The sequence below is a fragment of the Arachis ipaensis genome, chromosome B2 (assembly GCF_059453495.1).
Source record: "Arachis ipaensis isolate K30076 ecotype BB chromosome B2, ASM5945349v1, whole genome shotgun sequence".
NCBI lineage: Eukaryota > Viridiplantae > Streptophyta > Magnoliopsida > Fabales > Fabaceae > Arachis > Arachis ipaensis.
The window spans coordinates 106,438,913-106,463,302 of record NC_142437.1 but is presented as its reverse complement, the minus strand read 5'-3'; the positions used below and the strand labels follow the sequence as shown (position 1 = coordinate 106,463,302).

At 38.4% G+C, this 24,390-nt stretch overlaps 1 protein-coding gene and 2 pseudogenes across 1 annotated transcript; 1 reads left to right on the top strand and 2 right to left on the bottom strand.

Moving 5' to 3' along the window:
• Positions 1-5,075: 5,075 nt before the first annotated feature.
• Positions 5,076-8,662, bottom strand: LOC148575133 (UDP-glucose flavonoid 3-O-glucosyltransferase 7-like; annotated as a pseudogene).
• Positions 8,663-11,256: 2,594 nt separating this feature from the next.
• Positions 11,257-13,674, top strand: LOC148575132 (disease resistance protein RPV1-like; annotated as a pseudogene).
• A 4,267-nt stretch (positions 13,675-17,941) lies between these two features.
• Positions 17,942-19,756, bottom strand: LOC148575131 (uncharacterized). Its single transcript, XM_088506074.1, has 5 exons — positions 19,418-19,756; positions 18,869-19,363; positions 18,728-18,772; positions 18,384-18,628; positions 17,942-18,323 (listed from the first exon to the last, which is right to left on the bottom strand). The coding sequence occupies exons 1-5, from the start codon at positions 19,754-19,756 to the stop codon at positions 17,942-17,944; spliced, it is 1,506 nt and encodes a 501-aa protein (XP_088362200.1).
• Between the last annotated feature and the right edge of the window lie 4,634 nt (positions 19,757-24,390).

Here is a 24,390-nt window from a genome sequence, read left to right as displayed (position 1 = left end):
ACCTCTTTAAAATCTGTACACATTAATCTCTGGATCTAATTTGTTCCATTTTAAAAACTCTCTCACGTGTGCATCCGTATCAACTAGGTCATTACAACGGAAGTTACGTTTGATTTTTTTGTTGGGTCTCACAGACCCAAGTGAACATGAGGGATCAATATGTTTGGGTTTTGAAAAGGTCAAAGACTTAAATATATTTTCAAATTCTTGAGAACTTAAATGTCCGCTGATCAAAAGGTTAATGACCTATTTGTCATTTTCTCCAAAATTTATTAATTTTGACCATTACTTAGCCATCAAATCAATTTTTTTATTCTAGTATCTTTAATTTAGTAATCCAACAACATATTTATTTATCTATTCTTAATATATAAAAGTAGATACATAAGTTTACCCACATTATTTTGAAGTTATTCCTCTTCTTCTATGAACGCCATGTCACCAACATTGCTTACTTGGCAAAATATTAGAATCAACCAATCAAATCTTGCCAAATCAACTTTTATTTTCAAACAAAAAAAAAAAATACAAAACGAAACTAAAAAACACAATAAAAACCAACAACTTAACTTTTTCCAAATCAATCCTTATTTCTAAAAAAACAAAAACACAAATTAACATTTACCAAAAAAAACCCCTTACCTTTCTCATACTTCTCAAAACCCTCTTTCTCCTGACACTTCTCCGTACCATCCCATGAGCCATTGTTTTTTTCTACCTACATCCTCTTCCGGTCCCATGAGCCATTGTTTTTTCTTCAAAACAAATTGTCCATCGCGATGTCCATCTTCGGTGGAGCCACATTGCATAAATTGCAGAAACCAGACCAAACTACATTCCTCCTGTTGCGATTTTTCTGCCGGAGCTCGATTCTGGATCTCAGGCCAACGTCATCATTCTTCCCATGTATTTTCCTAAAAATTTTTAAATTTACCGTTTTCTCTTCTAATTCTATTGTTATAAATAATATTTTAATTGTGAAATCATTGCAAGTAGCACATGTTTATGTATTCCTTTTTTTTAGCGGGTTCTGTCCAACAATCACAACCAAAATTAATGTGCATTTAAAATTATTCCACAATTTACATTTATATGTTCCTCTTTTTCAAATTGTTATTCCATAAAAGTAGGTATTGCTTCCATAATTTACTTGAAATGGATTATCATTCTTTGACCATGTCTTATTCTCTTTGTTATAGAAGGATTTGCAGTGGTAATGACAGGCTGAAAGAGTTAATACCCAAAATTGCTAGATTAAAGAGGCGGAGAGCAATCCTTTAAAAAAAAAAAAAGACAAGAAGATATGTGCCTCCAACATGGTCGAAGAGGAGTGCCAATTTAGCTTCCAATTCAGGTTAGTACAAAAGAGTCTTATAACATATTATGTTCTGTTTTTTGTATTGATTTTTGGTACCAATAGAAAAAAAAAATTCTTTTGTAATTGTTTACGAATCATTACATAGGATTTAAATAAAATATTTTGTATTATATTTAAAATCATAAAAATCGGTGAAAAAAGGATAATTTTTGGGTCAAAAAATCACATGAATAGTAATTTTACAATCCATAAAAAAAATATGAATATCCTTCCAATTTTATTATGTTATAAGATTGTTCAATCCATTAGTTAAATCAAATTGTTGAGAAAGAAATTAAGAAGCCTATTTGTATTTTTAATACTTCATGGGATAATTTTTTTTAAAAAAATTACTTCAATAATAATTTTACAACCCTTGAAGAGAAAGCTATGTCTTAGATTAAGAAGTATTGCCAATTTAGCTTTCACTTTAGGTAATTAGAAATGATTTTATAACATGCTTTATTCTCAGAGATAAGCCTCAAAGTAGTCCCTGAAGTTGCACTCGAGCCTCAAAGTAATCCTTGAAGTTAATAATTCCTCAAATTCGTCCCTGAAATTGCACTCCGGGACTCATAGTAGTCCTTGAGGAATTTTCCGTTCGTCAGAATCTTAAAACGACGTCGTTTTGAGAAGTAAAAAAAAAAAAAAAGAAAGGAACATTGGAAACGACGTCGTTTTACATTTATTTAAAAAATAAATAAATAAATAAATAAAACACGCTAACCCCACCCCTTCCCCGAGCCTTCCCTTTCCCTTCCCCAACCCTTCCCTTTCCCCTTCCCCAATCTGCCATTTCCCTTTCCCTTCTCTCCCTCACAAGCAAGCTTTCCTCAACCCTCTCTGTCGCCGGCCTCCATTTCGGTGCCGCACCAATCGTCCCTCCCCAACCTAGTCTTTCACGTTCCCAATCTGCTTCTTCGCACCACCACGAGATCGAGGTGCTCTCCGACTTCGCCATCCAGATTTCACACTTTCCCACTGTTTTCAAGCGCTTCGTCAACCGCCTCCAACCCTTCGTCGCCGCCGTCTTTGCTCTCAAGCCTGCCGCACGCTGGCAACTCCAAAGCCCACCAACAGCTCCACAACGAGGTAGGCGCTCCAGGCCACAAACAGAATGTCTCTCACGGCCAGCTCTAGGCGCTCTCCATTGTCTCGGCTGACAGCCCCTCCCTATTTGTCGCTGTCTGCTCTCTGTTCTCCTCTCTGTCTCCCTCTGCATTCTTCTTCTCTTCTCTGCGGCAAAGGTGAGTTTTTTTTAATTTTTTTAGTTATTGAATCATTATTGTTTAATATTTTGCATGATTATTGCTGCTGATGGTTGTGTTTTAATGTAGCTGCTATGGTTGATTTTTTGTGTTCTTGATTTTGTAATTGTTACTATTTTTTGTGATTGTTGCTATTTAGGTTGATTGATGCTGGTTATTTAGGTTAATTGATCTTTTTTAATTGTTGTTGGTTCTTTTTTGTGATTTTTTGTAATTGTTAGTTTTTTTCAATTCTGTGATTTTTGTTGGTTCTGAATATGTTGTTGTTGCTTCTCTGAAATTGAAGAAGAAGAAGAACATCAGTGAAGAAGAGAATTGGTGAAGATAAGGATTAGTTTTTTTTTTATAAATATAAAACGACGTCGTATTGGGGATTAGGTTTTTTTTTAAATAAATACAAAACGACGTCGTTTCAGTCCAGCTCAGTTTTCCGGTAGCAAGGATGGACGGAAATTATTTCAAGGACTACTATGAGTCCCGGAGTGCAATTTCAGGGACGAATTTGAGGAATTATTAACTTCAGGGATTACTTTGAGACTCGAGTGCAACTTCAGGGACTACTTTGAGACTTATCTCGTATTCTCATTGTTGCTACTCATAGCTAATTAATAGGAAAAAATCCATACAGTTTGTTGTAATTATTTGCTATGTAGGATGAAAATGAAATCTTTTGCATCTATCTATCTATCAACCAATCACTATTTAGTAAAATATTTTAAAAAAATTAAAACAAAAAACTTTTATCTATTATTATTCAATTGAAACATCAAATACTAATTAAATGCAATAAACATACATTAAAAGTGTCATAATAATAATAGTTATAAAAAATTTCAGTTACAAATATTCAAATTCTACAACTTATACATATTAAGACTCTTACTACTCTTCATTTCTTAATCTCTCATACTAATTGTCAAAAATTCCTTAAATTTTAATATCCACAATGAGTTTAAGCTCTTTGCTAATGATGCCACATCAGCAATTCTAATGACTTGGCAAAAGATAAAAATCAACCAATCACTATTTAGTAAAATATTTTAAAAAAATTAAAACAAAAAACTCTTATCTATTATTATTCAATTGAAACATTAAGTACTAATTAAATGTAATAAACATACATTAAAAGTGTCATAATAATAATAATTATAAAAAATTTCAGTTACAAATATTCAAATTCTACAACTTATACATATTAACACTCTTACTACTCTTTATTTCTTAATCTCTCATACTAATTGTCAAAAATCTTTAAATTTAATATAACATTTTTATATATTTTTCATTCTCATTCATTTATTTTTTTAATTATTTACAAACAAAAAAATTACAAGAAAAGACAAAGTGTAGCCATTAATGTAAATCGAAAAATGAAAAAAAAAATGAAAATGTAGTTTTGTATAATTCTAATATAAATAACCTATATATTTTTTAAAAATAAATAAATTAAAAATCTATTTATAATATCTTCTCCAAAATATTTTTAATATAATATTTATTAAAATATACTATATAGTATAAATAATCTACCTCTCCGCGCATCGCGCGGGTCTCTCTAGTAATATATAAAAGCTGATAGCGTGATACTAACTTTATTCGCAATGAATTTAAGCCATCTTTTCTTTGCTAATGATGCCACATCAGCAATTCTAATGATTTGACAAAAGATTAAAATCAACCAATCACTATTTAGTAAAATATTTTTAAAAAATTAAAACAAAAAACTTTTATCTATTATTATTCAATTGAAACATCAAGTACTAATTAAATGTAATAAATATACATTAAAAATATCATAATAATGATAATTATAAAAAAATTCAGTTACAAATATTCAAATTCTACAACTTATACATATTAAGACTCTTACCACTCTTTATTTCTTAATCTCTTATATTAATTGTCAAATATTTCTTAAATTTAATATAACATTTTTATATGTTTTTCATTCTCATTCATTCATTTTTTTAATTATTTACAAAAAAAAAATGCAAGAGGTAGGAAATTAGAATTCCAAAGATTAATGAATGCAAAACACATTACTGTAAAAAATGGTAGGAAATTAAAAAAATATTTTAAGTAAAGATTAAAAAATATCAATTTATGTCCTAAACATCCAAAGAATGAAAATAACATTAATACATGCAAACATATAAATAGAATGCAAATAAATAAAAAAATAAAAAAATATTTTTTTATAAACAAATTGATTATATAAAATAAAATATAATTGATGATAAGACATAATATTAGTATGACATGATTGTTGAAATATTAAATAAAAATGACATTACTTCATCATAAAAATATAATTTTTTTAAACTAATATATATATGGTATCATATACCATTTGAGCTATAACTCATTCGCAAGAAAATATCCTTGTGATTTAAAATTACAACTGAAGTTGCTAAATTAAAACGAGTAATCTATTTTTAAAATATGGGAAATCAGTGCTTGTGTGAAGCCAACTCCACAATGAGTGCATCTAAATCAGAGTACGATGATCCTCCCTTTTCCACAGCACTCTTAGCCAACTGAGACAACACTTTAGCCTTATTCCTCATTTCCTCTGCTTCTTCTCCTACCATTATTTTCTTCACACCTTTCTCCACTGCTTCCCATTTAACCGTATCCCCTATCAATCTCAACCATTTTTTCGCGCTAATGGGCACTCCGATTTTAAGAATCTCAGTCACCAATTTCTCATTGTAAAACTGCTCTGCCGCAATAGGCCAAATTACCATTGGCACCCCAGCAGTCACTGCTTCTAAAGTCGAATTCCAACACAATGAGTAACAAAGGCTCCGATTGCTTGGTGCTCAAGAATCAACACTTGTGGCGCCCAACCTCTTATGATTAGTCCCTTTCCTTCCATTCTCTTCTCGAACCCCTCCGGTAGCCACTCATCTTCATCTTCCTTGCTTTTCTTCACTACCCAAATGAAATGTTGCCCCGACGCCTCGAGACCAATAGCAATGTCTCTTAGCTGAGAATCCGGAAAATTCGCAATGCTTCCAAAGCAAACATAAACAATTGAATTGGGCTTCTTTGTGTCAAGCCACTTCAAACACTCGTTTTCATCAATAGATGCATCTTTTCTTCTTTGAGCTTTGTCTTTGTTTATAAGAAACAAAGGTCCAATATGCCATGCTTTTCTTCCAAGAACATTCCTGAAATGATCTGCATAACACACTCGTGAAGGCAACTTCAAGAGATTGGGGAAGAATCAAGTGAGAGAACATAAGATGAGATGACACCACATCCAACTCAAAACCTTAAGGTGTCAAGTTAATGGGTCTCTCATCTTATAAACTTCTCACTCTTCCATGCTTTCTTTGATGTGGGACTAACTTCAATACTCCTCACACTTGCAACACTAACAATCTCCCCCTCAAGTGTGAGCCTCTGATAAATCCCATTTGTAGGGTTTATCTTGTATTGATTTTTGGGGATTTTATCACCTTTTACCCATATTTATTCAAGAAATAGCATGGTTTTGTATATTCTCCTTTAATTGTGCTTGAATGTGAAAACATGCTTTTTAGGACTCAAAATAGCTAAATTTAATTCACCTTGATTCTATTAGATGCCTTGATATGTTTGTTAAGTGATTTAAGGTTTAGGAGGCAAAGATTGGATCAAGGGAATGAAGAAAGAAAGCATGAAAAGTTGGAGAACTCATGAAGAAATGAAAGAACCGGAAAGCTGTCAAGCTGACCTCTTTGCACTTAAACGACCATAACTTGAGCTACAGAGGTCCAATTGATGCGGTTCCAGTTGGGTTGGAAAGCTAACATTTGGGGCTTCGAAACGATATAAGATTTTCCATAGTTGCATCGCGCATAGGGGCGCGCACGCGCACAGTACCCGGACGCGCCGATGGTGGCACATGACCCACTTAATGCAAACGTGGCCAGCGATTTTAGAAGCCTTGTGGGCCCAATCCAACTCATTTCTGATGCTATTTAAGCCAAGGATTGAAAGGGAATCAACATACTTTTACATACTTTTCATACTTTTACTTACTTTTGACCATTAGTTTAGTGGAGCTTAGTTTAGTAGTTAGAGTTAGTTTCTAGAGAGAGAAGCTCTCACTTCTCTCTAGAATTAGGATTAGGTTTAGTTCTTAGATCTAGATTTTAATTCATCTTCTTCTACTTCTATCTTCTCAATTCCTTGTTGTTACATTCATTCTTCTTCCATCCTTTTGTTGTAATTTCCTTTATGTTGTTCTTGCATTTTGTTGTAGATCTACTTTTGTTCCTTCCTTTCTCTTTCAATTCAATTCAAGGTAAATCATAATAATTGTGTTCATTTGATTTGTTGTTGTTTAATTCCTTGCAAATTGAGTAGTGTAGATTTACTTTTCTTGCAATTTTACTATGCTTTCCTTTTATGCCTTCCAAGTGTTTGATGAAATGCTTGGTTGGATTTTAGAGTAGAGTTTTATGTTCTTGGCTTGGAAAGGTAACTTAGGAACTCTTGAGTTACTAATGTCCAAGTAATTGATGATTGGGATCCATTGACTCTAGTTCTCACTAATTGAATTAGTGGAGAGTTAGGACTTATGGACTAGGATTGACATAGCTCATTTGACTTTTCTTTACTACTAGTTAGAGGATGATTTAATGAGATTAATCCTTGCCAATTCTCATATTGTGGTTAGTGATTAGGATAGAGATCCTTGACCACCAACCCTTGCCAAGACCTTTTTAGGCCTTAGTTTACTTTCTTGCCATTTATCTTTCATGTTTCTTATTAAAACCCCAAAAATAACTCACAACCAATAACAAAACACTTCATTACAATTCCTAGGGAGAACGACCCGAGGTTTGAATACTTCGGTTATTAATTTTAAGGGTTTGTTACTTGTGACAAACAATCTTTTGTATGAAAGGATTATTGTTTGGTTTAGGAACTATACTTGCAACGAGAATTCATTTGTGAAATTCTAAACCATCAAAAATCCAATCGTCAGCCTCCACATCAAGCACAAACTCCCCCTCTTTCTAGCTCCACCACCACGAGTATTCGTTCATCACACCGCCGCAAAACACTGCGGAACACGTTGCCCAGACCACTTTTGCCGGGAAGACTTTCGATGCTTCACCTTGAATACCCCTTAAAACCAGACCGATTAAACCTGGCTCTGATACCACTTTGTTGGGAAAAACTCAACAAAAGGTTCAAACAAGAACCTGTCTAATAGCGGAAGCACCAGAAATAATTTTCCCACAACCTGTGCAATTAAATGGGCAACACCAAAGATACTCCAAGCAACAATTATAATGGCAGAAATTAAATAATCAGATACCAGAATTTTAACGTGGGAAAACCCCCAAAAGAGGGACAAAAAACCCATGGGACCTAGTCCAGTAAAATCTTCCACTATCAGAATAATGGGTATATAAACAGTCTTCCTAGTGACACTAGGACATCTCAACAATCAACAAAATACATCACCAAAACTGGTGGAATCAACATAAACCCTACAAAGTGGGTATCTCAAATCAGCCAAAAGAGAAGGCAATACAACTAGCAAGTTATATCCTAATGTTCATCTCTACACCAGGAATAACATACTAAAATTTCATAAGAAATGGAGCAAGTTTACCAAGTCAATATAATCAAGGTTGGCATGCTCTTTTCTCCCAAATTTTCTCTTCTCTTCGACGCCGAAAAAAACCCTTGCTTCCTTGCTTTCAATTTCAAAAGAAAGCTTCACTCTTTTTTTTTTTGGACGGGAAGCTTCACTCTATCTCCTATGGCTTATGCCATTTTCTCTCTTTATTTATTCTTCTTTTTTTTTAAAGCTTGTGGGCCCCACTTGGTTGGGGACCCACTAACAAATCTCCCCCTCACCAACTCAAGTGGGGATAGGCTGCTCCACCAAGTCCGTCTTCTCTTTGCAGGAATCAAACTTCACTGCAGGTAAACTCTTAGTCATCATATCTGAACCATTATCATCAGTATGGATCTTCTCAAGTGCATATGACTTCTTCTCAAGTGCATATGACTTCATCTCAAGTGCTTGACGTATCCAATGATACCTTACCTCTATGTGCTTCGATCTGGAATGAAACGTCAGATTCTTGCTGAGATGGATAGCACTCTGACTATCACAAAATAACACAAACTTCTCTTGATTGATGCCTAACTCTTGTAGAAATTTCTTCATCCACAAGAGTTCCTTAGAAGCTTCAACAACATCAATGTATTCTGCCTCTGTAGTAGATAAAGCAACACATTTCTGAAGTCGAGATTGCTACGACACAGCTCCCCCTGCAAAGGTCATCATATAACCAGAAGTAGACTTTCTTGAATTAAGATCCCCAGCCATATCCGTATCTGTGTAACCATCCAACACAGGTTGGCCACTCCCAAAGCATAAACAAACTCTGGAAGTACCATTAAGGTATCTGAGAATCCACTTCACTGCTTGCCAGTGTTCCTTGCCAGGATTAGAGAGAAACCGACTAACAACTCCAACTGCATGAGCAATATCCGGCCTGGTGCAAACCATAGCATACATCAAACTGCCAACTGCAGATGCATATGGAATCTTCTTTATTTCTGCTTTTTCTTCTCACTTGTAGGACATTGCTGCAAACTCAGCTTGAAATGACTAGCAAGTGGAGTACTAACAGGTTTGGAATTACTCATACTAAACCTCTCTAAAACCTTCTCAATATACTTCTGCTGTGACAACCACAGTTTCCCATTCTTCCTGTCACGAGTGATACTCATGCCAAGGATTTTCTTTGCAGGACCCAAATCCTTCATAGCAAAGGATCTGTTCAAGTCTTTCTTAAGACTTTCAATCTTCTTAGTGTCATAACCAACAATCAGCATGTCATCAACATAAAGCAAGAGAATTATAAAATCACCATCAGAGAATTTCTTAACATACACACAAGGATCAGAAGAAGTCTTACTGTACCCATGACATTCCATGAAGGAATCAAACTTCGTGTACCACTGCCTTGGCACTTGCTTCAGCCCATATAAGCTCTTCTTCAACTTGCATACAAGATGCTCCTTTCCTTTAACCTCGAAACTCTCTGGTTGCTCCATGTAAATTTTTTTATCTATGTCACCGTGAAGGAATACAGTCTTCACGTTAAGCTGCTCAACCTCTAAATTCAAGCTAGCCGCCAACCCAAGCACAACTCGAATAGAGGACATCTTTACAACCGGAGAGAAAATCTCCTCAAAATCAATACCTTTCTTTTGCTCAAAGCCTTTCACAACCAATCAAGCTTTGTACCTTGGCTGTGAGACATTTTCATCCGCTTTTAATTTGAACACCCATTTATTCTTGAATGCTCTCTTACCCTTCGGCAACTTCACCAATTCAAAAGTATGATTCTCATGCAAGGATTTCATTTCTTCTTACATGGCCTTCAATCAATCTTCCTTATGCTCATCAAACATAGCTTCCTGGTAGCTCTCTGGCTCCCCAGTCTCAGTGTTCATCACATACTCATGAGGAGAGTATTTCTGAGAAGGATGACACTCTCTAGTAGATCTTCTCAATTCAGGCTCAACTGGTGGTTCAGGTGGAACTTCAACATCTGGCACCTCAGGTTGAGGTGTAGGTTCATCATGCAAATCATCACCATCATTATCAACTTGTACATCTCCCCCATCAACAGGAGGTCTAGTGGAAAGACCAGGTTCATCATCAGCAGAACGTCTAACAGTTATTGTTGGCTTATCTGTCTTCTCAAGATCTTCAATAGTTTGGTCTTCAAGAAAAATCACATCTTGGCTTCTAATTATCTTTTTGCTCACCAGATCCCATAATCTGTAACCAAAGTCTTCGTGACCATAACCCATGAAGATACACTGCTTTGACTTTCCATTAAGTTTAGACATTTCATCTCTTGGAATGTGAACAAAAGCCCTGCAACCAAACACTCGCAAGTGACTATAAGGGACATCTTTTCCTCTCCAAACTTTCTCTGGAACATCATCATTTTCCCAACAAGTGGTATCAGAGCCGATGGTTTAATCGGTCTGGTTTTAAGGGGTATTCAAGGTGAAGCATCGAAAGTCTTCCCGGCAAAAGTGGTCCGGGCGGCGTGTTCCGCAATATTTTACGGTGGTGTGATGGACGAATACTTGTGGTGGTGGTGGAGCTAGAAAGAGGGGGAGTTTGTGCTTGATGTGGAGGCTCACACTTGAGGGGGAGATTGTTAGTGTTGCAAGTGTGAGGAGTATTGAAGTTAGTCCCACATCAAAGAAAGCATGGAAGAGTGAGGAGTTTATAAGATGAGAGACCCATTAACTTGACACCTTAAGGTTTTGAGTTGGATGTGGTGTCTTCTCATCTTATGTTATCTCACTTGATTCCTCCCTGAATTCTCTCCGGTCGTCAAGAGCTCCCCACGGTCGGCCCAACAATCAGCAATTGAATATTCTGATGGACTGCCACTGGCTCTTGTGTGTGTTAGCTCTGCTGTATCTGAAAAAAGTATAGAAGAGTGGGAGAATGTATTGGACACCTTCAAAAGATAACCCTTTCAAGATGTATGGCAGGTTTTAAAAGAAAACATAGATTCTGTTGGATATGCAGAAAAGGAAATATTTTTTGAACTAGCTTATTTGAGATATCTCTTTATTGGAATGAATCGAAATGATATAAATCAGATATTACAAGAAGCTGGACGTAATGCCGCACCAAGAGCAATTAAAGGACTTGAAGAGCATAATCTTGTGTGGTTTGATGAGGACAAGCTTTGCATGAATCATTTACTACAAGACATCGGAAGAGAAATGTATATGAAGGAATCATCGATTGAGCCTCAGGTTTGTAGGATGTTATGGTTTATATGCACATAAATTGATTTATAGTTGCCATTTGTTTTTGAAACTCTTTTTGGAACATAACAAAGAAAGAAAAGAAATTGCAACTCAATAAATTCATTAATAATAAAAATAAAATTTTTAATATAATAAATTGTCAAAAAAAATTTTAATTAAGGTGAATGTATGCTGCATAGATTTAATACTCTGTCCCGGTAGCATAATAATCATCACAACAAGAGACGACCATCTTCTAAGTTGTCTTAAAATTGACAAGTTATATAGTATGAAAGAGTTAAATGACAAAGAATCCATTGAACTTTTTAGCTGGCATGCATTCAAAGAACCATGTCCAAAAGAAGAGTTTGCTTCACTTGCTAATGAAGTTGTTTCATATTGTGAGAGATTGCCACTGGCTCTTGAGGTAATTGGGTCACATCTATTTAATAGGAAAGTATATGAATGGAGGAATGTTTTGAATAAATTCAAAGCTATTCCAAACAACGATGTACAGAAGAAGCTTAAAATAAGTTTTGATGGTCTAAGTGATGATAGGGATAGAGAAATATTTCTTGATGTAGCATTTTTCTTTATTGGAATGGACAAAAATGATGTGATTGATATATTAAATGGCTACGGGCATTCAGCTGAAATTGGAATAAATGTTCTTATGGAACGATGCCTTATTACTGTGGACACTAAGGGAAAACTTGGCATGCATGGTTTGCTGCGAGACATGGGAAAAGAAATTATTCGCGAGAGTTTGCCAATGAAACCTGAGAAACGTAGTAGGTTGTGGAATCCAGAGGAAGTGCTTAATGTATTATCAAGAGTTTTTAGTGCTCTTTTAGCTACCCTTAATCCAATTTTAATTATTGGTTCCTATAATTTATAGGGAACAAAAGCTATTGAGGGACTTGCTTTGAACCTGCCAAAGTCATTGAATCCAACTCAATTAAAGACAGAAGCATTTAAGGAGATGAAGAGACTGAGATTGCTTCAGTTTGCAAATGTGCAACTTGTTGGAGACTTTAAATACCTTTCAACAGATCTTCGATGGTTGTGCTGGCATGAATGTTCTCCAGAATATACAACTGCAAACTTTTATCAAGGAAATTTAGTTGCCATTGACTTCAAATATAGCAAACTCGACCTAGTATGGAAGAAGGGTCAGGTATAAATTCTGAGTTTCATTTACTTTTGTGGTTGGACATAGCACTCAAACAAAGAAAACTTCAAGAACAAGTGAGAAAAACAAAGCTCATGGTCTTTTTAGACATGTTGAACGATTGGAGAGCTTTGCATTCTTATAGGTGTTTGTTTTGTGTTTTGTTTTTTTATTTGGGAACCTTTTCTGTATTTCTGTTTTCTCATATTAATGAAATTCTTATAAAAAAGTATATACCTATTAACAAATTTCTAAAAACAATTCAAGTGAATTTTCATATATTCAAATCTAGTTTTTTTTCTTCAGTTCTTGAATTCATCTCCTTAAAATTCTTGCAGATGATGAAGAATCTAAAAGTTCTCAATCTTAGTCATTCTCAACACTTGACACAAACTCCTGACTTTTCAAATATGCCCAATCTTGAAAAGTTAATACTCAAATATTGCCCAAAATTGACTTGGGTTTCTCATACCATTGAACATCTCAAGCAAGTTCTTCTAATCAATTTGAAAGGATGTTCAGGGCTTTGTGTACTTCCAAGAAGCATCTACAAGTTGAAATCTCTCAAAACTCTCATTCTCTCAGGATTTTCATTGATTGATAAGCTAGAGGAAGACATAGAACAGATGGAATCATTGGCAACTTTGATGGCAGATAAAACTGCCATAACACAAGTGCCTTATGCACTACTAAGATTAAAGAGCATTGTGTATATTAGTAGTCCCAAATAGAAATTCTCAAGGCCTAGCATCCATTATCAGAGACCTTCCACAGGTTCAGAATGTTAGGATGGAGTGTGGCTCACAACTCCAAATAACAGGAGATGTAGCTTCAGATACTTGTAATGTCACAAACTGCAATGAAATGATAGTGTCATCATGTGCATCATCAGTTGGTTGTTGCAGTGAAGGTGATGTTGCTGAATCAGAAAATTCCTTGAATTCAATTTTAATCCAAATGAGAATGAATTGTTCTATCACAAAGGCACTCAGAGAGAATATTTTGCAGGTTTGTCTATATCGTTGTTTTATCATTTTATTCTTCATTTTTTGTAGATAGAAATATGCTAAAATAGTTGTATATCATCAAAATAGTTTATAATTTCTTTCCTTTTTTATAATTCTTTTAGGTATTTCAAAATATTGTTGGAAATGCTGACCATTGAATAAATAATGTTATAGTTCAAAAACCCTTGCAAAAAAAAAAAAAAAACTTTTCTTCTTGGTTGAAAGAGCTCTAATTAGTCCCTGTAAACTTATAATATATGAATGAATCATTTTAGTTGAGAAATTGTGATTCTTGAGCCAAATTAGTTCTCAATAAAGGTAATATGATGGAAAACATTTGAACCTTTGAAGTACTAATAATATAACCTATAGTTGACAATGTCACCTGCTTAAAATTAAAATTACATTAATCAGCTCTTTCTGTTGGTATTTCTTTTTTTAGGTGTACAACAAATTAAAAAAAGAAATTGATAGATATATAATCTATCATAAGTCTTGTGATACCAAATATGTTGCACCTGATGCTCAGGCTCTAACCATCTTATATAAGCTCTCTGCTGTTTTAAAGCATCATTTGCCATCCAGCCAGTTACATAGTTACCTGATATATGAATTACACTTAGCTGGCTCTATTTGGTGCCTTGAAAGATCCCATTTTCATAATAGTTGTTCTCACCATATCTTTAGAAACATTTTTAAGAAGATTTATACAACCAATTGGGGGAGTTGCTGCTCTGCAAAGACTTGTAAATCAATCTCTTCAGATTCAGTAGACCAGGATCCATCTTCAAGAAGTAAAAACCATGATAAGAAACCGATAGTGCTTGGAACCCGAGCCGATGATCACCCTTCCTTTGCTTGGTTCCACTGAGTCATAGTAGAATAGGACAATGATCAGATTGTCTTTGTTCGGTTACTCGGGGTTCCGGATGGGTCGAGGTTGATCACTGGATGTTGATGGGGTAAGCTTGGATCCAGGTCTGGTATGGGTGGCACGCAAGCAGACGATCTCCCGAGCTCGCGGTGTGATATGGGGGAAGCCACCTGCAATGACACTCCGACGCCCAAGTCATGAAGTATGCAGGTAGCAGAGAATAAAGGTATGGTGACGTACCTTGGGGGAGGGGTAGGACCCTCCCCATATATACCGTGTCAGAGGTGGGCCCCTCAAGGACAGACCCACCTTCCGTGAAGCTTCCCCTTGCCCACTATTGCCAGGTGAGCTGGCTCCCTAGAAGAGATGTACCCGGGTTAAGGTCCGGTTGTGCGGTGCCCCGTAAACCGGCCGCCCGGATCTGATGAGGCAGTACGTTGGCCGGCTCGGCCATGACGCCAGCTGGGCTGGGCCGCAATAGTGCCCCCAACGCGCCAGCTATGTCCGTGAGCATCATAGGTGGCGCGTTCTGTTTCCCATCGCGTGTGGTGTCGGTTGGCCGATAGCTCGTGACCGGGACGCGTCTCTTGGGCGCGTGAGCTTCTTTGTTGCAGGGGTGTGCTGCTTCTCACCTCGTTTTTTGCGCCGAGCATTTAATGCTCATAATGGGTTATTCAAAACCCCGTGTGTAATGACTATTCTACCCCTGTCTTTCGCGCTTCTTCATGCGTCAGTTTCCTTTTCAGTTTCTCATTCAGTTTTTCCTTCAGTTTTCCACTTTCTACTATCATCACATTCCTTTCATATTCTCCTTTTTCGTTCCAAATTCCTTGCTGCAACTCGGCTGTTTCGCTCAGGCCCCTCATCCTTTCGGTTAGATTAGCGCGATTGTCTTGGTAAGTTCCATCTCCCATTCTTCAGCCTGTACCCCTTTGTTTTGTTGTTCATATTGCTTGCTTTCCTGTTTTGCTTCTGTATGCGTGTTGTTCCTCTAAATTGTATTGCATGTTGAAAGATATTAGTATTAGGTAGATGCATTTAGGGAAGTTACCATTCCAGTTTGGCTTTTTAGGCTTTTGTTTCTTTTGGCTATAGACTTATCCCTTGCTTAACTGTAGCCTTCGAGTAAGTAAACTGTAGTTTCTGATATTAGTACCGATCTCCCGGCCTCTTAGACTAACTGTGAGTGGTCTCCCCATTGTAGGTATGGCTTAACGTCCTGTTGCACGGGCTCCGGCTGTGAGAGCACCTTATGATCGATACGCTTGGGTAACCTCCGACGTGAAGGACTCCTCTAACCAGATGGAACTGGAGGAGCTCACCGAGTTCCGACAAGCCGATTATTTGTGTGGCGGGGGTGACGAGGAGGCCAATTATGAGGTCTTTGTCCCTGCCTCTCACGAGCGCATATACCAACTAAATCTGCATGCCCCCCGGATTGCCGACTGGATCTGGTTCTACAAGGTGATGTTTACCCAATTAGGAGTTCGTATCCCCTTTTCTTCCTTTCAGATGGCGCTACTCAATTGGTGTGACGTAGCACTGTCTCAGCTGCATCTGAACAGTTGGGCTTCGATCTGCTGTTTCGAGATGGTTTGTGAATACTTGGAACTGCCGGTTTCTGTTGAAGTCTTTTTATTTCTCTTTACTTTGACAAATCCCTCTAAAGAGGGGAAAGCCAAGAAGGGCTTTATGTCTTTCCGATCTGTCCAAGGTCGGAGGATCTTCGATTTGTTTGAGGATTCTTATCATGGGTTTAAGGATAAATACTTTAAGGTTCGTCCGATGGAAGGTCGGCACCCCTTCTGGTTGACATTGGAGGGAGAACGCCGCATCCCGACCTATTGGAGTTTCGGAGTGGGGGCTAATGTCTTTACTAAAGTGACATACAAGGGGTTGTCTGTGGAGAACAAGAAGGTTGTTGATGTCCTGCTGGCTGTCTTTGGTAAGAATCATGTAAACCCCCATCTTCTTATGGGGGATCAGAATGTGGCTAGAGGCTATATTGGTAGGTAGTCGTTTAATCGTTTGTTAGTTTGCTATTTTTTGTCGCTTCGTTATCCACCTTACCGACTAATGGGTTTTGTTTCTCCTTGTAGTGTCGATGGCTGGCGACCAGGTTGGTCTTGCTGCTTTGTTCAACACTTTTCTTGCCGGTGATAGTGACGAGGAACCGGTCGCCGAGAACCAGGCCACCAATAACCAGGAGGAACCTCCTCAGAACGCCCTCGAGGTCGGAGCTCAATCCCAGCCCTCCCAGGGTGAGGTGATCCAGACTAGTGGTGGCCCGAAACCTCAGCCAGAGATCAAGGTGGAGAATCCAGACGTGATGATAGTGGACAACCCAAGAAAGAGGAAGCCGTCTTCTATCCCGGAGGGAGTTCTTACCGTGATGGAGAAGAACTTCAATGCCGAAAACTATAATCGATTCCCAACTGCTCCCGGGCACGGAGGACTTCTTCCATGGTGGGGATCTTCCTGTGCAGGCAAGGTGGATGTATCGTACCTTGCTCCAAGGAGCCGCTATAGCAAGGAAGGTGGAGTTTGCTCTGGCGGGAACGCATTCCTTGGAGAACAAGCTTGAGTCCTCTATTCAAGCAAACAACAAATATAAAGCTGAAGTTCAATAACTTCGGGAGCAGCTGGCTACTGCCGCATAGAAGGTTAAGACTTTTGATGCCGCCGTGGCGCGGCTTACCGAGCGGGAGATGACTCTGGAGGGTCAGCTCAACGCTGCCCAGGGCAAGGTAAAAGAAGTCGAGAAGGAGCGTGATGAGTCCCTTGCCTCGGCAACCGCAGCTAAAGACGAGGCGGCTGAATTGAAAAGGAAGTATAAAGAGACTGTGAAGCAGGGGAAGAACACTATCTTGATGACCGAGGAGGCCCTCAAGGCTCAAGTAAAGTTGCTAGCCCTCGATTTCGACACCTCAGCTGTTAGCGTCTTCAAGACTATCAAGGACGGCAAGATTTTCGACATGCCGAAGAAGTGATTTGGTCTTGCCTTTGTACTTTACTTTTGTAATATGTAGATTTCTATATACTTTTGGCAAACTTGGCCGCCGTTTTTTGGAGTATATGTAACAAATATTGTTTTGGTAAACTCGGTTGCCGTTTTTTGGCGTATTTGTAACTAATTGCTTGGTAGTTATTGGAGCCGACTTGTGGCTTTTAACAATTTGACCGCCGTTTATTGCATTCCTCGCTTAGTGGTTCTCGGGGTGATCAGTCCCGGGGTGCCGTTTTGTTTTGTTTTAATAATTTGGGCGCGAAAAGAGAATATGATGAGTTTTGAACAAAATCAATTGGGCATGATAATGTCAAGTAATATAAATGCAGGGCAAAAAATACATAGGATAAACAATAAACATAGGACAAACGATCCCACATACAGCAATACAGATCTTACTCGCCCGGTTAAACCGGTGGGACTCCTGCTCGCCTTGTATGCCTCGGCTGCTAGGGATAGAATCTCCTCAGGTTAATCGCGTTCCAAGTCCTTGGTATTTCTTTGCTATCGAGCTGTTCCAATCTGTAGGCGCCGTTGCCGAGCACCTCCTTCACCCGGTACGGGCCTTCCCAATTTGCCGCCAGCTTTCCTTTCCCAGGTGTTGGTAGCCCGACGTCGTTACGTCGCAGGACTAGGTCGCTCTGCCTGAACTCTTTCTTGAGTACTTTGGCGTTGTAGTGCAGGGCCATCCTCTGCTTCAAAGCCGTCTCTGACAAGTGGGCCATCTCCCTGGCTTCATCCACCAAGTCTTTTTCCATGGCTTCTTCGACTCCTCCTAGGAGTAGCCGCGGGCTCGGTTCGCTAATCTCTACAGGTATTATTGTGTCTACCCTATATGTGAATCGGAAAGGGGTCTCCCCGGTAGATGACTGCTAGGTTGTGAGATAGGACCAGAGGACCGATACTAGCTCGTCTGCCCATGCTCCCTTTTGCTGGTCAAGTCGCTTCTTGAGGCCCTGCAAGATGACCTTGTTCGCTGCTTTGACTTGTCCGTTAGTCTGGGGATGCTCAACTGACGAGAACTTTTGTTGTATGCCCAGACCGGCAAGGAATTCTCCGAATCTCTTATCAGCGAACTGGGTTCCATTATCCGAGATGATGACATCCGGGATTCCGAACCTGGCTATTACCTGTCTCTACATGAACTTTCGGCAGTTTGCCGAGGATATGCTAGCCAGCGGCTCGACCTCTATCCACTTTGTATAATAATCAATGGCCATTATTAGGTATTTGACCTGCCCTGGCCTAGCTGGGAAGGGTCCCAACAGATCGATTCCCCACTGCGAGAAAGGTCAGGAAGCCGTTAGTAGCCTCAGTTCAGTCACTGGTGCTTTGTGGAAGTTGGCATTCTCTTGGCATCTTTTGCACCTTCTAACGAATTCCTTAGAATCTGCCATTATAGAGGGCCAGTAATAACCGGCTCTGATGAGCTTTCTGGCTAGGGCCTTTCCTCCGATGTGATGACTGCAGCATCCTTCATGGACTTCTCTGAGCACGTAGTCCGTTTGGTCGGGACGTAGGCACTTCAACAGGGGTTTGCTAAGCCCCTTCTTAAACAACTGGCCTTGTATGATTGCATACTTTGCCGCTTCTTGCCTTATTGTCTTTGCCACCTTTTCGTCGCTGGGGAGTTTGGCCCTTTCCAAGAAATCAATGATTGGGCTCATCCAGGAGGGATCTGCCTGAGTCAGATGCAAAGCTACTGCCGGTTCCTTTATCAAACCTTGGATGAGAGATCGGTTCCCCGTTTCTGGTTTTGTGCTCGCTAGTTTTGATAGGAGATCTGCCCGTGTGTTCCTCTCTCTCGGGACGTGCTGGACCGTGACTTCCTCGAATTGCTTACTCAACTCTTTGATTTTCTCCAGGTATTTCTATAATAGTGAATCTCTGGCTTGGTAGGTCCCATTGATCTGCAAGGTCATGACCTGTAAGTCACTGCATATTTCCAGTCTGGTAGCTCTGACCTCCCTTGCCAAAGCTAAGCCGCCCAGCAAGGCCTCGTATTCTGCTTGATTGTTCGACACCGGTAATTCGAACTTGATTGACTGCTCATATACAAGTCCAATTGGGTTTTCTAAGATGATTCTTGCTCCTCCGAATATTTGGTTGGATGCTCCGTCTATGTGGAGCTTCCACCGTGTGTTCAGAGTCCCGACAGGGTCCCCTGTGACCTCTACCAGGAAGTCAGCCATGGTTTGAGCTTTGATCATGTGCTTGGGTTCATACTGCAAGTCGTATTGGGAGAGTTCAACAACCCAAGTCATCATTCTACCCACCAGATCTGGTTTCTGGAGTATTTGTCGGATTGCCTGATCCGTCCTGACGATTACCTGGTGTCCTTAAAAGTACTGCCGCAGCCTGCGCGACGAGGTCAGGAGCGCATAGGCCACCTTCTCCAGCTTGCTGTACTTTAGCTCTGCTCCTTGTAGTGCTTTACTCACAAAATATATTGGTTACTGGATCTTTCCCTCCTCTCGCACCAAGACCACTGCCAATGCCTCATCGGTTACTGCCAAGTACAAGTATAGCGCTTTTCCATTCTTAGGCTTCGCGAGGACAGGTGGCGCCGAGATTATCTCTTTGAAGTGTTTGAAAGCCTCCTCACAGGCTGGGGTCAACTCGAACACGATCCCCTTCTTCATCAGGTTAAAGAAGGGCAGAGCTTTGGCCGTCGACGCACCGAGGAAGCGGCATAGCGCTGTGAGTCTGCCCGTCAGCCTCTACACGTCTTTCACATATCCCGGGCTTTTCATTTGTAGGATCACTTTGCACTTTTCCGGGTTGGCTTCCACTCCTCTTTGGGTTATCATAAACCCCAACAATTTTCCAGCTTCGACGGCGAAGGCACACTTGAGCGGATTAAGCCTCGTATCGTGTCACCGAAGAGATCCTCAGCTTTGGCGGTTTTGACCAGGATGTCGTCTACGTACACCTCCACCGTCTTGCCGATGAGGTCTTTGAATATCTTATTCATCAACCTTTGGTACGTAGCTGATGAACGGATTTTTGCTAGTAAAGAATTTCACAAATAAAGTCTCGTTGAAAGTATAGTTTCTAAACCAACAAGAATCCTTTCATACAAAAGTTTGGTTGTCACAAGTAACAAAACCCCTAAAAAGTAATAACCGAAGTATTTAAATCTCGGGACGTCTCTCAAGGAATTGCAGGGAAGTGTGTTATTATTGGTTATGGGTTTTCTGAGAATTTTTAGAGTTGAAGAATGGGAAAATAAATAATTATAAATTAAAGCAATAAAAATAAACAAGAGGTTTTATGTAATTAAATTAAAAAGCCTTGGCTAGGAGAAGATTAATTGGAAGTTCTATCCTTGTTGGATTTCTCAAGGTTAATAGTAATAGGTTATTGTCTCTACTTAGTTATCCTTTACTAAATAAAGGAAAGTTAAGTTGGGAGCCAACTTCTATTCACAAGTCCTAATCCTCTCCCTTGGGAAGGATTAGCGTTAGTGGCTAGAGAGCTAATCACAAATTAACTCTTGAGTCTTCCAACTCAAGGGTCTCCAAATAATAATCAACTCCAAAGCCAAGTTGGAAAAATCTAACTTAAATTGAAAGCATCAATATTATGAATTGAAGAAAGCAATCATAAATCTGAAATACCTCAAATTGCATTAAATAGAAAATCAAATTAAACATGAGAATTCATAAACTAAATTGGAAAAATAAATAAACTAGAATGCTAGAATAAATAAAAGTAGAAGAGAAACTAAATCAAAAGAACATTGAACCTGAAAATTGAAAGAAGAGATCCTAAATCCTAAAACCTAAGAGAGAGGAGAGAGCCTCTCTCTCTAGAAACTACATCTAAGACCTAAAATTATGAATAATGAGAAGTTGTCTCTTGATTCCCCACTCTGTAGCCTCTAATATGTGTTTTGTAGGCCGAAAACTAGGTTAAAAACAGCCCAAAAATCGCCCTCAGCGATTTCTGATACGTCCAGCACGTGGCAAAGTCACGTGTACGCGTGGATTGAATTTTCTCCAGGTCACGTGTGTGCGTGATCCACGCGTGTGCATCACCTAACAGCGTGTCAACTATAGTAAATTATATATCTTTTCAAAGCCCCGGATGTTAGCTTTTCAACGCAACTGAAACCGCCTCATTTGGACCTCTGTAGTTAAAGTTATGGTCGAATTAGTACGAAGAGGTCAGGCTGGACAATTTTAGCAATTCCTTCAGTTTCTTGTATTTCTTCCACTTTTGCATGCTTCCTTTCCATCCTCTAAGCCATTCCTGCCCTGTAAACCCTGGAAACACTTAACACACATATCAAAGCATCGAATGGTAATAAGAGATGATTAAAATTAGCCAAATTAAGACCAAAGAAGCATGTTTTCAATCATAGCACAAAATCAGGAAGAAAAATGTAAAACATGCAATTACATGAATAAATGTGAGAATAGTGGATAAAATCCACTCAATTAAGCATAAGATGTACCACGAAATAGTGGTGCATCAAATCTCCCCAAACTTAAACATTAGCATGTGCTCATGCTAAGCTCAAGAGAAGCTATAAGAGTGAAAAGGACTGGTAGAATATATGAAATGCAACCTATCTGTATGAATGCAGCTAAATACAAAATGCTTTTACCTACTCGGTGAAAAGTAAATAAATCTTTCAAGACCAAATATGAACTGGATTTCACTAATTCAAATCATAAAAATGAAGTACAAATAGACTTGCAAGAAGAAGATAGCTCATGAAAGCCAGGAACAAGGAATCGAGCATCGAACCCTCATTGGAAGTGTATACACTCTAATCGCTCAGGTGTTTGAGGTTCGATTCTCTCAATTCTCTACTAATCTTGCTTTCTAAGTCTTGCTCTTCTTCTACTAATCAACAAAAGTTTAATTCACAAATACACAAATCAAGAGGTCTTTTAAGGGTTGTAATGGGATTAGGGTCAAGGTAGGATTGTATTTGGTTAAGTGGACTAAAATCTGAATCCTTAATTAACCTAAACTTCTCACCTTACTTAGGACAATCCATGTAATCATAATATAAAGTCTAACTACCCATTAATTATGTTTTCCACATATTCATGCATCCGAATTTGAGTACAACTCATATGCATTGCTTTCACCATTTACTTTGGGCATTTTGTCCCCTTTTATTATTTGCTCTTTATCTTTTCTTTTTCTTTCTTCTTTTTTTTCTTTTTCTATTTTTCTTTTCTTAATAAATTTTTTTCTTTTCTTTTTCAATGCATATGATTAAGGTATTGAATGCATAAACATGTTCTTAACATTCTTGTTCATATTTTCTCAAGAATACACAACACCCAATTCTCAAACCAAATATTGGCAAATCCAATTTCCCCACACTTAATTCATGAGCACTGTCACTAGTCTAAGCTAACCAAGGATTCAAACTAAGGACATTATTGTTTTTCGCTTAGAGTTAGTGATGAGCTAAAGTAAAGAACAAAGGGGTAAAATAGGCTCAAAATTGGTTTGCAAAGGATAATGAAAAGGTTAAGGCCATATGGGTATGTAAGCTAAGTGAAACAAGGCCTAAATCATATAAGTATATGCATACATCAAACAATGGAAATATAGAATTAAGCAAGACAAAGATCACAATTTTAGAGAGAACAACACACACCAAAATAAAATTTTGGTTGATAAAATGCAACCAATCAAGTAGGCGCAAAATCTCACTGATTTTGTGTGTTCGAGCTCTAAACCATGTTCCAAAATAAAATTTCTTCAAACAAGTTTAACAAAAAATTTTATTCAAATTAGTGAAATACTCTAAAAAGTTTCTTGAAAAAGTAAATATTACTTCAACCAAGTAGTTGGTAAAATATGCACAAAATGTAACAAACATGCAATCAAACATGCAAATGCAACAACTAACTACAAAGAAAATTTAAACATTGGTGTTGAGACAGGAAGGTACTAACCCACGGAGATCGGTATCGACCTCCCCACACTTAAAGATTGCACCGTCCTCGGTGCATGCTGAGATGCGCAAGTGGGCGAGTTGCTCCAACTGATGCTCTTTCTTTAGTGGATTATGCAGATGGACTTGTTGTTCGCCCCATTTAGAAACTTCTCCTTTCCCTTCTCGGTGGCCACCCTGAAAGAAGAGGAATAGGAGGAAAAGTAACCCAGGAGCAAAGATAGAAAACAAATAAAATATGGGTGGGTTTATGCCAAATAATGAGGGTCTAAATTACATGGTAGCTACAACATGCAAATGAGAAAATAATAGAAGCAAATGGCATATCAATAGTGCAAAAAGTGCAATAATAGGGGAGAGAGTGTGGGTAATGAAAGACAATATAGGTTCATGTCAATGCAAATGGAATACAAGTATCATAAAAAATTAGCATTAACCTATAAATAATATTTCCCAACAATGGAAACAAGTCACGAAGCACCAAAATAATACCAGAAAAGATACAACAGTTGAATAAGAACATTTAACACCAATGAAAAAATAATAAACGTAGAAAAGAAGTAAAAATATGCATAAAATTAAAATGCAATGAATGAAAGTATGTAATTAAATTAAGTAAAATGGAATGAAAGTGAGGAGGGATGAGAAGTTAAAGAGATGATAAAGAAGGAAGTAAGAAAGGAGGAGAGAAGAAGGAGAAGGGAGAGAAGAAAGGAGAAGAATGGAATCTGCGAAGCGATGCGTAAGTTTTGCCCACGTGTACGCGTGGGTGTGCAAAAGAAGAGGTGACGCGTAAGCGTCATCCACGCTTACGCGTGGGTGAGCAAGAATCCTAGTGACGCGTAAGCGTCGGTCACGCATACGCGTGACCACTGGTTGTGCTAAACGCACAATACCAGCACCAAGGCAGCACAACTCTCGGCCAAATCACCCATTGACGCCGATCTGGCGATCCACGCGTACGCGTCGCTG